We start from the raw sequence: 13608 nt of genomic DNA, 5'->3' as shown, positions 1-13608 counted from the left end.
TACGAGAGGTAACAAGCTTCACATGGGATTCCGAACTAGCTTAAATTGAGGAGTCATCACTTAAAGCAACCATGTTCAACAATAATTCATGACAGAAGCATCAAATGGTAGACCAAAGAAAGGAAAAACATGATTAAAATTACAGATATATAGAATTGCTGCCTGTGCTCACTGTTTAAACAGAGAAAGGTTCAAAGGATGGAAACAGACCATGCCTGCCAGCCATGGCAGATTGTAAGAGGCAAAACCACCCCGCAAACTAATGATGCTAGCAACTGTGAGACTGGAAGAGTTAAGTACGTCCCTCCATTCTTGGCATGGCAAAAATATATATATATCTTGCTTTGTAGGGGCAGTATAAAAGTGCGGAATGGGAGAGAGGGTTACACAAACATATAAACTGAGACAATGCACAGCAAAAATTTCTATGACGAGGTGGTATTCATTCGATCGAGATAGAATATCCCATCATTTTCTTGCCTTTTTTTTCTAGAGTAAATCCCTTCGATGTGGAGCCCTGCATATACGCCAAAAGAAAAGAAAAACGTTGATCAAGAGAGCTTGATATAGACTTTTTGGTAGCAAATTATTGCGTGTGCTGACATTTTTAAATCGTTCTATGCGATGAATGAATATGTGGTGTCAAATTTGAGTTCCATGAGATGATAGTTAACTGGTTCACGCAATCGTGGGCGTTTGATGAATGAAGGCTGATTCTGGAGTAGGACACAGCAAGTCTGAGACTTCTACAGTTTGAACGTACAGTGGACCAAAAACAGTGTACATGAATCCAACATTATTTGACAGCTATAATTAACTCGACTCGTAGAGAGAATACTTGGTATAAGGCACCTTGGTCAACAGAGGAGGACAGTGTTTGCTCCTGTGAATCGATGTCTAGCTTGTGGTTCAGTAAAAATCCCAGTTGGAATCATGCTCTAATTTCTACTGAAGAATTAAACTGAATTAAATAAATACATTTGAAATAATTCACTATATCCGAGTAAAAACTCCACATTCCATACCACGACTACTTGAGTAAATAATTCCAAGTCTCGGTAGAATTGTGCTTTCTTAAAAAAAAAAAATGTCGGGAAAACACTTATCATATTATGCCACTATACTAAAAAAAAAACCAAAAACAACTTAATGGATCTTCATATCATATAAACAGTTTTTTAAGCCCCTGCCTCCTTTTTTTTCCCCTTATATTATTTTAAAAATTATATAATAGGTTATTTTTGTATTAAACAAGTTAATTGATTATGTTAGACAACTCTAATATTATTTAATTTTAAATCTAGATATTAGGCAAAAATTCAAATAAAAAGGTTTTAAGATTGAATCTTCATGATAAATCTAATAAAAATAATATATAATTCTCTAGGATTAGGATTTTTTTATATTCAAACTAATTCTTGATCCAAAACATAGCATAGCATGACATGTAAACTAGGATAATTAATCCTATGAGAATTAGAAACCTCTAATGAACCAACAAAAGAGAACACCCTTTCAATTTCTCAGCAAGTGACAACTTTTATCTTTCTGTTTCATCAGCCTTTTACTCAGTCAAAATTTCAAAACTTGGAGTTGAGGGAAATTTCCATGTCAACCTAAAAACATATTATTTTCCAAGAAGTTATCTTCTAATTTATTAATATATTCCAACCCTAGTTTCATGAACTCTATTTCAAAAATGCGCCACCCTAATTTAGTAATTATTATTGTTATTACTACTAATACTTATCCACCACAAATTCTGATAAAACGCAAGAAAAAAGCAAAACCATGATAGGAGGAGGCAAATGAACATTTTAATTACCTGCGGAAGATAAACCCTAAGAGGGGTCATCCCCAGCAGCCGCTCTAGGTTGCTGGAAATGACTAAGTTGTCCAATGCTTGCAGATACATTCATTGCAAGAAGGCTTGCATCATAGTTATTCCCAGCATCGAAGCTTCTCATCATCTGTTGCTGATCCTTTGGAAAAAACTGGTGGTGGTAGTGGTGATCCCTACTTCCACCTCCAGCTCCAATCAAATTGATCCCAAGGTTTTGCGGATGGTGGTGGTGATGTGTTGTTGCCGTGGCTGTCGCTGCAGCTGCGGCCGCAATTAGTGATCCAGCTTGGCCAGTGATGCCCAAGTTCTGATATTTAGAGAGTTCTGATTTTGCACAGCTAAGATCTATCTGCAGTTGGCGAAGTTGGTGCTGAAGGAGTGAAATGACTCCAACGCAGCCATAAACTGGGTCACGGAGGCGCATTTCAGCCTCATAGGCCAAAGAATTGACAGCATCTTCACGCTGAGAAGGGTGCAATTCGTTGAGAAGTTTTGTGACATTGCTTGCCCCAAAAACTTTATGGACATTAGAGAATTTTTGTGGCTGGTCAGGTGGGAAGTAGGGAGCAAAGACACATTCAGGTTGACATTTACGGCGCAGAAACTTACAGGCAGCACACGGAGAATTCGACGACGAAGCCATCTTCCACCTTCTCCTCTGAAATGCAACCAAAACATGAAAAAAAAGAAAAAAAAAAACTCATCAAAATATCAAAAGCCATTAGTTCGTACTTAAATAAATTGACAAATAAATGAAGAATAAAGAGGCGTGATTTTCTGTGTGTACAACAAGTTATATCAAATACCATAACGTACGTACGGCTTGAGGGAGCAATAATCAGTAAACGCCAACTTGAGAAATTTGAGGACTTTTGTTCTTAATTTGACATAAAAGCAACCGTTCAGGGAAGAGTGTGTAATATGCCTGGTATCTAGCTAGCTAGGTGAAGCACAAAAAACGACCCAATTAAGGTTGACAAAAAAGAAGAAGAAGAAATGAATTGTTAGATGATGGAATACACATTAATAAAATCTTGAAGATACAAGTAGCGGTGCGGCTGCGAATCCTACTTTTAGGGTTTGGGGTGTACTTATTTAGACGATGGGATCTAAAAAATGTAAAGAAAGAATTTAACTAAGGAAAGAAAGAAACGGAAGAAGAACACAAAAAATGGTAAGTTGACAGCTTCAAATAAATACGTTGGAACAAAGTTGCTGCATATAGGACTCTTGAAAATGGAAAGATTACCCTTTTCAGGATCTGTGCCCTGTAATTACTGGTTTACTCTTCTGATTGAGGAATCAAAACAATCCTACTGCTTTTGGCCGGAGATTCAAAGATCTAGCTCAAAAAGGCCAGTATGTAATACAATAGTTACATACATGGTCAAAATATGTCTATCTGCATAAATTAAGCAACTGATGGAATCTTCTAGTTTAGAAAATTACGGCTACCAAATAATATACTCTATGTCCCCTATCTCTCTGTATCTATTTATGAATGTTTATGTCTATAAAAAAACCTATGTAGTTGCATCAGCAAATGGAACTGCACAGAAAGAAAAGAAAAGGTGATGTTTAAGGGGAGCTGGTTGTAGGGTTTGAGGAGGCCGAAGGGGGCTGATGGAAGGAAAAAAAGGAAGAGAGAGCTAGGGGAGGTTGATTTTAGTAGTTGAGTTTTTGTGGATTGGATCTCGTGTGGCAAACGTTTCGGGTCTCACTGTTTTCGATGGAAAGATTTGGGGATCGAGTAGATCTCGCTTGAATTTCATACAAATGCTAGCTATCATATTCTAGGATTTCTAGCTTCTGATTGCTTGCTTCTTCATTTTCTCTAGATACTTTTTAAGGTTGAGAGAGGTGTGTGGAAAGACTTTGGGATGAACGCATAATAAATTATATATATATATATATATATAGTAAAACAATATATTATATAAAAAGCAGCTATCTAGCTAGGTAGATGAAATGAAACATATATATATTCGATGAAAAGGAGATATCATAAAGATATAAATGGGAAGAATTAGCTTGAAAAAAAAAAACTCTGACCCCGTCTGCGGGAGATCTTGGGATGAAGAATTTCCTTAATTCTATTCTCTTTGTCTAGGGAGTTCAATTCATAGAATATATCATGCTTGGATTTTTTTTAAAAGATATAGAAAACGATGCATATGATAGTACTAGTACTGCTTCTGGGTGCGTGACCTCGATTTCTTCAGTCAAACTTTTCGTTCTTTCTTTAACCCTTTACAACCATTATTGATGGATGAAGAGGATGATCTTTCGCTATCAAAGAAAGGAGAAGAGAAAAGGGGGAAGAGAAACGATCCTTCAAAGCAAAGCTTTACACAAAGATTTTGAGTAGTTTCCTCCTCCTCCTCCTCCTCCTCCTTATCAATTTTTTCGAATGAGAATTACCTTGCTAGTTGAAAGTTGAAAAAATGAAAGAAGAATGCCTCCTCTCCTTATTACGCCTGTAGTGAAAATGATGTGCTAATGCAACAAGACAGAGATGATAATAAAGGGCTCATGCACATTTTTCTTCTCTTCTGGGATCTTTATCTGTTCTCAATTTCTTAGCCGGCAACAAGTGACGGATAATATGCATATAAAGATGATGACGATGAGCACGTAGGCACGGCTAAGGTACGGGGGGGAGAAGTGGAAGAAAAGGAGAGAGCGTGTGCGTGTGCGTGTGAGTCTTGCACTTAAGTAGAGAGTAGAGAGAGAGAGTGGTGTGTGGGAGGTGATATCAGCGAGGTAGAAGGGGAAGGTGCCCCCAGAAGCAGAGGCTAAGGAGACGGAGAGAAAGCAAAAACAGGCTATGAGTGAGTGAATTAGAGAGAGAGATAGAAATGTAGAGAGAGAGAGAGAGGGGGAGGAGGGAAGTGAGTGAGTGATTGAGAGCGAGAGGGGAGGTGTGTTTGTCTGTTTTTGTTATTATTACTATTACCCCACTCCCTTCCAGCCCTACTGACTCCTTTCAGAGATTTGGAGCATGTTCTGTTGCTTTGACATGACCTTTGATCTCTCTGCAGCGCACACTCCTAGTATCTAGTACCATCATTTCTTATTTATATTAAGAGAGTTTTTTTAAAAAAAATTATAATATCCAGAATAATTTATATACATCTTAATTAATTTTTTAAAATTTTATAATTATTTGTCAAGTAAATTTTAATAATTTTAATATTTATAATACTTAAACTAATAATATTTTGAAAATAAATTTAAAATTTAATCTGTTAATAATCAAATAAATCTCTAATAATTCTAAAATTTATAATATTTAAATTAGTAATCTTTTTAAAATAAATTTAAACTAGTAATTTTTTAAATATATTTAATATTTAATCAATTAAATTAACCTCCTAGTATTATTGAAGAGTTTTTATTAGTTAACTAGCTGGCCTTTCAGCTGATCGAGCACGTGTCCTCCCCTTCTGTTCTAAGCATAGTTTTAAAATCTGGCCCGGCCCGGCGGGTTGACCCAGGACCCGGCCGACCCGGCGGGTTGACCCGGAAACCTGGACGACCTGAAAAAACCCGGTCAAAAACCCGGTGGTAACCAGTTGACTTTTATTTATTTTTTATTAAAACGACGTCGTTTTGAATTTTTTTTAAAATAGAAATTGACCCGGCCGACCCGTTCAACCCGGTCAAAACCTGATGACCCGGTCAAAACCCGGAACCCGAGTCTTAAACCGGATCAGTCACCAGGCCGGGTTTAAAAACTATGGTCTAAGTACCAATGCTTGAGTGGAATCATGATGAAATGCTTCCATTTGCTTTCATTGACACATTGCGATCATTTTTGTTTATTGGTAAATTGCTTCGCCAAATACTCGACAAATTATACCCTCACAATCATTGTCATCAAACCTAATTAAGTTGAACCATTAAAAAGTTGGTCTTGAATCATACAAGTTAATTTAAATTAATTAGAAAAATTTTAATAAATAAATATTTAAAGTTAAAATATTTTATATAAAAAAATAAAAAATAATTTATATAAATAAAGACTATACATGTTATAAATAAATTAAATTTAAAAAATTATTTAAAAAAATTATTTTATATTAAAAAGATGTTGTGTTAACTTTTAAAATTAAAGTATTTTAATTAAAAAAATTTATTTCACATTAATTTTTTTTTTCTTGTGAGCAAAATATATATATATATATATATATATTAAAGAGTTTTAAATTCTACTTTGAAAAAAATAAAATATTTTTTTAGCATATATATAGTAAATTTTTTAAAAAGGTTAATAACAAGTAACCGGGCAATCATATTTTATTGAATTTTTGTTTATATTAGTCTTTTACCTTACCCAAACTAATCCAACCACTATATTATTTAGTTTCTAAATCAATTTGTTGATCTGGTTAAAGTTTAACAACTAGGCTCTAACTTACACAGGAGATAACCACTGTTGTTTATTAACTATTTTTCAAGGTCTATTTAAAATAAATAAACAATAACAAAAAATATAAAATATAAAATAATTATTATTTTTAACAATCCATGAATTATATATATATATATATAAAAGTAGATGATATAGAATAATTAATAAGATATTACTAGTAACTTTAAAATTTTGGAAAAAATTTTACAATACTTAAACTATAATAAATAATATCCTATCAGTTATTTAATAATTTTTTTTTTTTAAAAAAGACAAACATGAGTGAAAAAAAATAAATTACTCATTAAAATAATAAAAATATCTTCATCTAACATTTTTTTTCATTGATATTTATTAATTTCTATAAAATTAATTTAATTAAATGAATAATAGAAGGCAACTATTTTTAAGCACCGTAAAATCTGTCACGTAGTTTCAAGTGCGAACCAAAAAAAATAAATCCAGAATATCAAATAATCTGTACATGACGTGTACGTGCCTGAACTTTGCCTCCCGATCCTGCCATGGTCCCCAACCACGAAACGGAGAACAAGAGAGAAATTCAAACCAAGCGTCGACCACTGACCCACACTCAGGGTGGTTGGATGCTGTGCAGACCGTGCACAATATTTACTATTTTATGTACAAGTTGACAGGCGGACCATGATTTAATTAAGAGGAAACCTATCTAATGAAATCTAATGCTCTTCTCATAATTTTTTATTAATTAAAAATATTTTATCTTTGAAAAACATTGAGAGAATGCTGCGAGTGTTGCCTGTGTACATAATTTATTTTTAAGAAATATTGCTGAGTAATTGCATTTACATATGAAATAATTTGTTAAAATAAATAAATAAATATAAATAGATTATTGGTTAGGTTAAATTTACTCTTTAAAAATTATCAATTTAAGTTTTATAAATTTCAAGTTTATTAAATATTTATATAATTATTAATTTTAAAATTTATGAAATTAATTGAAATATATGTAAATTGATCCAAATACTCGTATTGATAAAAAAATTAATACAAATAAATTTGGCCGAATAAAATAGTGCTGCAAAATTGTTCACATATATAATGATTATCAATCTGCTAATTCTTATACATGCAGTGAGCAGTGAGCCTATTTAAAAATATATCTCTAATTAAGCCTTAAAATCAAACAATTGAATATCTTGCAGGCGTGTTTAATTATAAAGCCTAAACCCATTTTAAAGTATGAAGAAAAGGTAAATTACTTGAAAACCCCCGATAAAAAACCGAAAAGTTACTCTTCCTTTTTCCTTTTGGTTTAATCCCGAGGGACATCTTTGTCATAAGAAATAACAAAAAAGGACCATCGGAGAATATGTGAGCATACAAGAATTCAATCGCTCGGTTTCACACTCCAGTACTTGTCAGGGATGAAGAGGGACAATATAGGGACAAAGTGATCAGTTTATCTCAATTATAATAAAATTCATTATTATTATTATTATTATTATTATCAATTTTTTTTAATAATTAAACCGAAATTCCTTAATAAATGGATAGATACGCTTGCAGCAAGGTAGCAGGAGGAGACCTGGTACTCTTACCAGGCACGTACGAGACCCTTTGCACATCATGGTGCAAAACTACAGCAGCGTGTTAAAAAGATCACACCCATTCATCAAGGGAGACAATGAAGAGTCTGGCAATGCTGTTAAAATATTGTTTGTTTATTTTTTTAAATTAATTTTTTAATATTGTTTTAATGTGCTGATATTATAAATAAATTTTTAAAAATAAAAAATTTATTTAATGTATTTGAAAGTAAACAACATTTAAAAATGCAACCTTTATTACATTTCCAAAAAAAACCCAAAAGCAAAAAGTCCAAAACAAACACAATGAACTAATTGTTATTATAATTTTAAAAATGTGTTTGTTATTGTGGTGGTGTGATTATGTTTTTTTTATGTTTTTTATCATTTTAAAATATTAATATTAAAAATAAATTTTAAAATTTTTTAAAAATATTATTTTAATACATTTTTAAATAAATAACATTTTAAAAAATAAATGCTGTTGAAATAAATGAAGTAAACTGATCATCCACCCCCATCTTTTGAATTAAATTATATATAAAAACAACACAAACATTAAATACAACACTATTTTTGTTTTTTTTGTTTTTTTTATCTGCCTTTGCATGATCCAGCAGTAGATCGGTATCTGGGTCAGTGGTTGCGTTCCTAATTAATTTCACCTAGGAACCTGGTACTACGCGGTTCTCCTCTTACGGTCACCGGCCACCATTTTATTACACAAACCGTGCGGAGACCAGTAAGGAAATTCATTGCAGGGATGATTTACATAAGCAATTAGGCCTTCCTGCCCTTTTTCCATTTCAAGAACTAACAAGTGATTTCAGGGCAGCAATCCGGATTACAGAATGAATTTTCCAACTGATATCAAAATTTCAAGGATATATTTGCCGCAACAAAAATAAAATTTCACCCACTTTAAAAATTAAATGCTTCATGGACTTGTAGAAAAACAAAAGAACAAAAGTTTTGGCTCCGAAAACTTATTTTTTGTTAAGAAAAAAAGCTTCGTAAAGTATATATCATTACTTAACAAGTTCTCCTAAAATCCCAGAATTCTATAAGTTTAGCATGTCTTCTTAGCTTTTACATATACATATGCAAATAACAAACGTTTGATTCTAGTCGAGCTCATTCTGGCCAGAGCTTCTGCCAGAGGTAATGCCAAGGTGACGAGAATTGATCCGATCTTTTGCTATCACCTGCAAACCAACAAAGTATTACATTAATATACGGAGTGTCAATTTTCTCGAGAAAGAGCTAGATCCTACCATGTGCTATATGACCATACCATATGCTTGAAAGCCATGTCCATTTGACTCTTAGTCGTCACCATCATCCTGCCAAAACCATGACTAGGACTTGCATTAGCACTACTATTAGCAGATTTAGTAGCACCTTGCTGCTTTGGCCTGGCTTCTCTTTCCTCAGCTCCCAATTTTCTAGCATTCATTACCTTGTCTACCATTCTGCTTCCGAAAATTTGAGCTCCATTATTTCCTGTTACAATTATCCCTTTTGAAGTGGTCAAGTTTTCTTCATTGCTCTCTTTTCGACCCCTTGTCACACTTGGTGAGCAGGATTGCCTTCGTGGCCTTGGAGCGGGGTCTTGTTTTTGACGAACTGACGCCGTTGGATTGGCTGCAACAGGTCTGCCCCTAGTAGCAGAAGTTGCACGATCTGTCCTAAGATTAGGAGGCGTGTCATTGGAAAATCCTGGAATTTGAGCTGCAATTGTTGACCTGACAGAAGGCGACACACCTCTTTTTTCAGGCTTTGTTTTTATATCCTTGGAAAGGTTGGAGGGCAGGAAATTTGTTTGACTTGATTTTTGGTTAGAGGGTTTGGCTAAGTTTGCAAAATTCGAATTTGTTGTGAGTTGGGCCCTTTTCTGGTCCAGAATTTGTGCTGCTACCTTGCTGTTCTTATTTTCAGTTGATGTTGAGATTCTTTGTTTTTGACCCGGGGTTACTGATCTTTGAGGGATCCTATTAGGTTTTGAATTTGGAGTCCTTACTGTTACAGTACTTCCCTTCAATGCGTCTGAATTGTCTGCAAACTGCTTAGAAGAACACGTGTAATCACTTGAAGGCCAACACTATAATGATTCTGAACTCGTCACAGCAGAAGTACAGCTTGTTTTAAATCATTTATCGCCTTGATTACTAATGCTTAATTAGAAATGAAACATTAGATTTTAGAAATGGTTTTAGACTTGGGAACGAAAAAAAATCAGTTCAAACCATTTTCATGTCGTCATAATGACATTAAATTCCTTTTCAAGAAGAAAACTAGTTCTCAATTTGTCTTAGATATAGACATAATAGCTATCTTCTTTCGATTTACTAATTCAAGAGCAACATACCCTCGAGGGAGGTTGAATTATTGGTATCTCCCGTTGGACAATGTTTCCCTGGGCGTTCGCTTCCATTTCTAGGGAAGGAAACAGAGGAGTTGCCGGCGGCGTTTTCAACCTTCATGTATAAAGACAGGGCAACATGGAAATTAATAAATACATGCAGGTTTGATTACACAGACAATTTCTAATGCCACATAAATGGAGTCTAAATGACAAGGAAACTAGACAAGAAATACTGATTACCAGTCATAATCATTTTTATCGTTTTCGCCAAACAATTCGTATCCAGAACCTTTCCTGCCAGATGCAATTCTATAGAGTGCATGATTCCCTGCATTTCTAAGACTAAGTTAAGAGAATCATGTGCTAAGAGCATGTACTAAATCCTCATTCTTATGACCTCATTTCTTTTAAGACTACGCACAGTCAAACTTACCAGCAGTATTAGGCTCAAACTCATCAGAAACAGGCTGAAGGAGACTGGCAAGCCGGTCTTTTTCGCGTCTATGCAATTCCTTAAACAGAAGAAGATCCTCATCTCTGTCCTTCCTTCCATTGATGAATGGCATGCCTGGGACTTTCCTGCTGCTACCTTTCATAATTTTGTGCGTTCACTTTGAAACCAGCTTGCTATTCCTGAAGGTAATGAAACGGCTTGCAAGGATAGAGATGCCGGGTTCACTACTTGCGAAGTGCAACGTATATTCCAATATAAGAAGGTGAATTTAGGGACTGCCAAGTGGAGCCATGGCCGGCAATGTCTTCTTGGGTCCATGCCAGTCCAACACAAGACCACCAAATTCCCGAGCAGAGGGGTATCAATTATTAACAAGTGTTGACAGAAGGACAGATTCTTTCAGCCTATACATTTGGCATCTTTGTGCAATTTCACTCTACGTTTGAGGGAATGTTAGGAGGGCAACGGGAAAAATCCGGCCGCCCAATTTGAGTTGATACATGTTTTTTTTTCGTTTGAGACATTCAAGTCTAGAAATCTGTAGGACCATGTCGTGACGTAACCCAAAAGACACACGGGCAAAATGAAATGACAGCATAAACATGTGAAACCCCTGTTCCAACCCCAGTTGCTTCTTATTCCATTGGTCATAGAAAGTCAAACTACGTTAAGGTTATTTGTGGGCCAATGATCTCAAATGAACATATTTTTTATTGTCCTACTGCATTAAAAAATATTTAAATGGAAACGAGAATTGAATATAATACATTATCATCTTGTTTTTTTCCTTTACTTTTCCCTGTCATTCGAACTTAATTTGATATGATTTTGATAATTTCCCAAATCTGATTTTCATTTATTTTTTGGTTTTTTTCCCCTTCCTTTTTAAAGTCAAGAGCTGTTCAAATCAAGGCCACGAATTGCATTAGCATGTTAATTAAATTTTGTGAAATCATCAATTGATGAGTGTGCGTAGGGTTTAAGCGGTCTTGCTTGGAATTGTGAAATTCCTGGGACTAACAATTTTATAAAGTTCACTGCTGGAAATTGTTTGCGATTACAGCCATGCATGGCTGCTTAAAGGTGCACTGTTTTTATTCATGGGGTGTTCTTGTTTCTTAATTATACTTTCAAACAGACATTTAATAAAGCTTTATGTCTCAGTATTATATATACTCGTAAATGGAGCAACAAGACAGCTAATTTGTTAGCAAGATACTCTTGTAATGTTTTTGGTTGTGACCTGTGAAGTCATGTTTTTAGCGTGTTTGAAGATAGAATATTTATTGTTTTTTAAAGTATTTTTATTTTCATGGCTGCTTAAAGGTGCACTGTTTTTATTCATGGGGTGTTCTTGTTTCTTCAAAATTTAGGGAACCAAGCAAGGAAATTATTGAAATACCGTATACAGGGAAAAAAAAAAAAACCTATATCAAGTTCTGTTATAACCCTAACTTACAGAGAAAATTTTGTTCTGATGTATTAGGGACTTAAATGAGCGCTAAACAGATTTTAAATAAGAAGAAAAAAAATAAAAATCAAAACATTATCTTCTGGAATTTTTTCTGGCATAACTTCTACTCGGCTGAATTCTGATAACAATGAAATGATCCATTATAGAACCAACAAGCCGATTAAGTATTAGTCAAAATTATGTCTATTTCTATTACAAAACTGTCTGACATGTTCAAATCCTTTCTCGAACTTAAACTTGTTACACTTCCTACGTAAAATTACTTGGACAATAGTGTTTATTTTAGATTAGTGCTAGGAGTAGTTGTTTATACTGTTTGATGTCCATAACAATAACCTATGGATATACATCAATTGATCATCTCATGCTTTTCAAAGTTCTTTTGCAATTCCAGGAGGTATCCTACCATCTGTAATTCGAAACCAGTTCAATAATCACCTTGCACCATGAGGCGGCGCTTTGGCTATGATTCTGATGCAGGTGAGCTGAGTTTTAGAGAAAAACTCTGTTCTTTAGTTGGTTTGCATTTACCATAAAGGACCTGGATTGCTCCTCCTATGCATGAGGTTGAGGGCTAACCATGTTTTGTTTTAGAGAAGAACTCCATTGCTTGTCAATGAATTGCTTTCCAAGCAGCCTTTCCTTGGAGCTTCTTTTTTATTCACCTGGCCCTTCCCTCCGCTCATCAACTTAATCAAGTGCGAACAGTGAGTCATCTGGTAAAAAGATATCTCGCCTTCAATTGTCTTCCTGATACACGTATTTTTTGCTGTGATTGGTGCAAGTGGAAAGTATGGAATGTGATCAAAACCGCGCCATTCATTTTAATCTGTTCTCTGGTCTAGATCGCCATTCATCTTGCTGCGATCCTTGGATTGGAAAAGCTGTTTCAATTCCACCAAAAACTGTAGCTAATTGCATCAAATGCTACTGTTGGAGGCCCTAGGACTGCATGTGGAATGGCCACTGCTAAAGGGGGGACCGGAGTTCGTTAGTTGTTCCTGGCATTCTTGCTGGCATTTTTGGAATTGCCTTTGCAACTTTTCTTGGCACTGCTTTTAGAGCAGATGTTAAATATGCGTGCAAGTTTTGAAGTTGGAGGATGGCCAAAACTGTGCAATCCGTGTAAGAGCCAGTTTATTACTATAGAAGGTTTTTTTTTTTAAAAAAAAATATTGTTTTTTTTTTTTTTTTATAAATATTATATCAAAATGATATAAAAATAAAAAATTAATTCCTTCTAAAATAATTTTGAAAAGAAAAAAATAAATATTCTTTAATAAGAAATTCTCTTATTTTTTTGTAGGTTTTTAACTTTGAATCTAAATTTTAGATGGTTACCGGGCTCCCACATTTGGGTTGAATGATTTATGCATTTTTAAGTAATAATTTATTTTAAATTAAAAACTCATTTAAAAAAAAATCAAAACCGGTCAATAATATATATATATATATATATTATTGACCGGTTTTGATTTTTTATATAT

General features: G+C 34.2%; 2 protein-coding genes across 2 annotated transcripts; both read right to left on the bottom strand.

Moving 5' to 3' along the window:
• Nucleotides 1-1841: 1841 nt before the first annotated feature.
• On the bottom strand, nt 1842-4735 carry LOC105119438 (LOB domain-containing protein 6-like). The gene is made up of 2 exons (XM_011017582.1): nt 2650-4735; nt 1842-2501 (listed from the first exon to the last, which is right to left on the bottom strand). The coding sequence occupies exons 1-2, from the start codon at nt 2650-2652 to the stop codon at nt 1842-1844; spliced, it is 663 nt and encodes a 220-aa protein (XP_011015884.1). The 5' UTR covers nt 2653-4735.
• Nucleotides 4736-8915: 4180 nt separating this feature from the next.
• LOC105119429 (uncharacterized) lies at nt 8916-10789 on the bottom strand. Its single transcript, XM_011017572.1, has 5 exons — nt 10627-10789; nt 10434-10521; nt 10197-10305; nt 9123-9890; nt 8916-9033 (listed from the first exon to the last, which is right to left on the bottom strand). The coding sequence occupies exons 1-5, from the start codon at nt 10787-10789 to the stop codon at nt 8953-8955; spliced, it is 1209 nt and encodes a 402-aa protein (XP_011015874.1). The 3' UTR covers nt 8916-8952.
• Nucleotides 10790-13608: the final 2819 nt, after the last annotated feature.

The sequence above is a fragment of the Populus euphratica genome, unplaced genomic scaffold (genome assembly GCF_000495115.2).
Source record: "Populus euphratica unplaced genomic scaffold, PopEup_1.0 scaffold5.1, whole genome shotgun sequence".
NCBI lineage: Eukaryota > Viridiplantae > Streptophyta > Magnoliopsida > Malpighiales > Salicaceae > Populus > Populus euphratica.
Note: the sequence above shows the minus strand (reverse complement) of the source record. Positions and strands in the feature narration are given on the sequence as shown.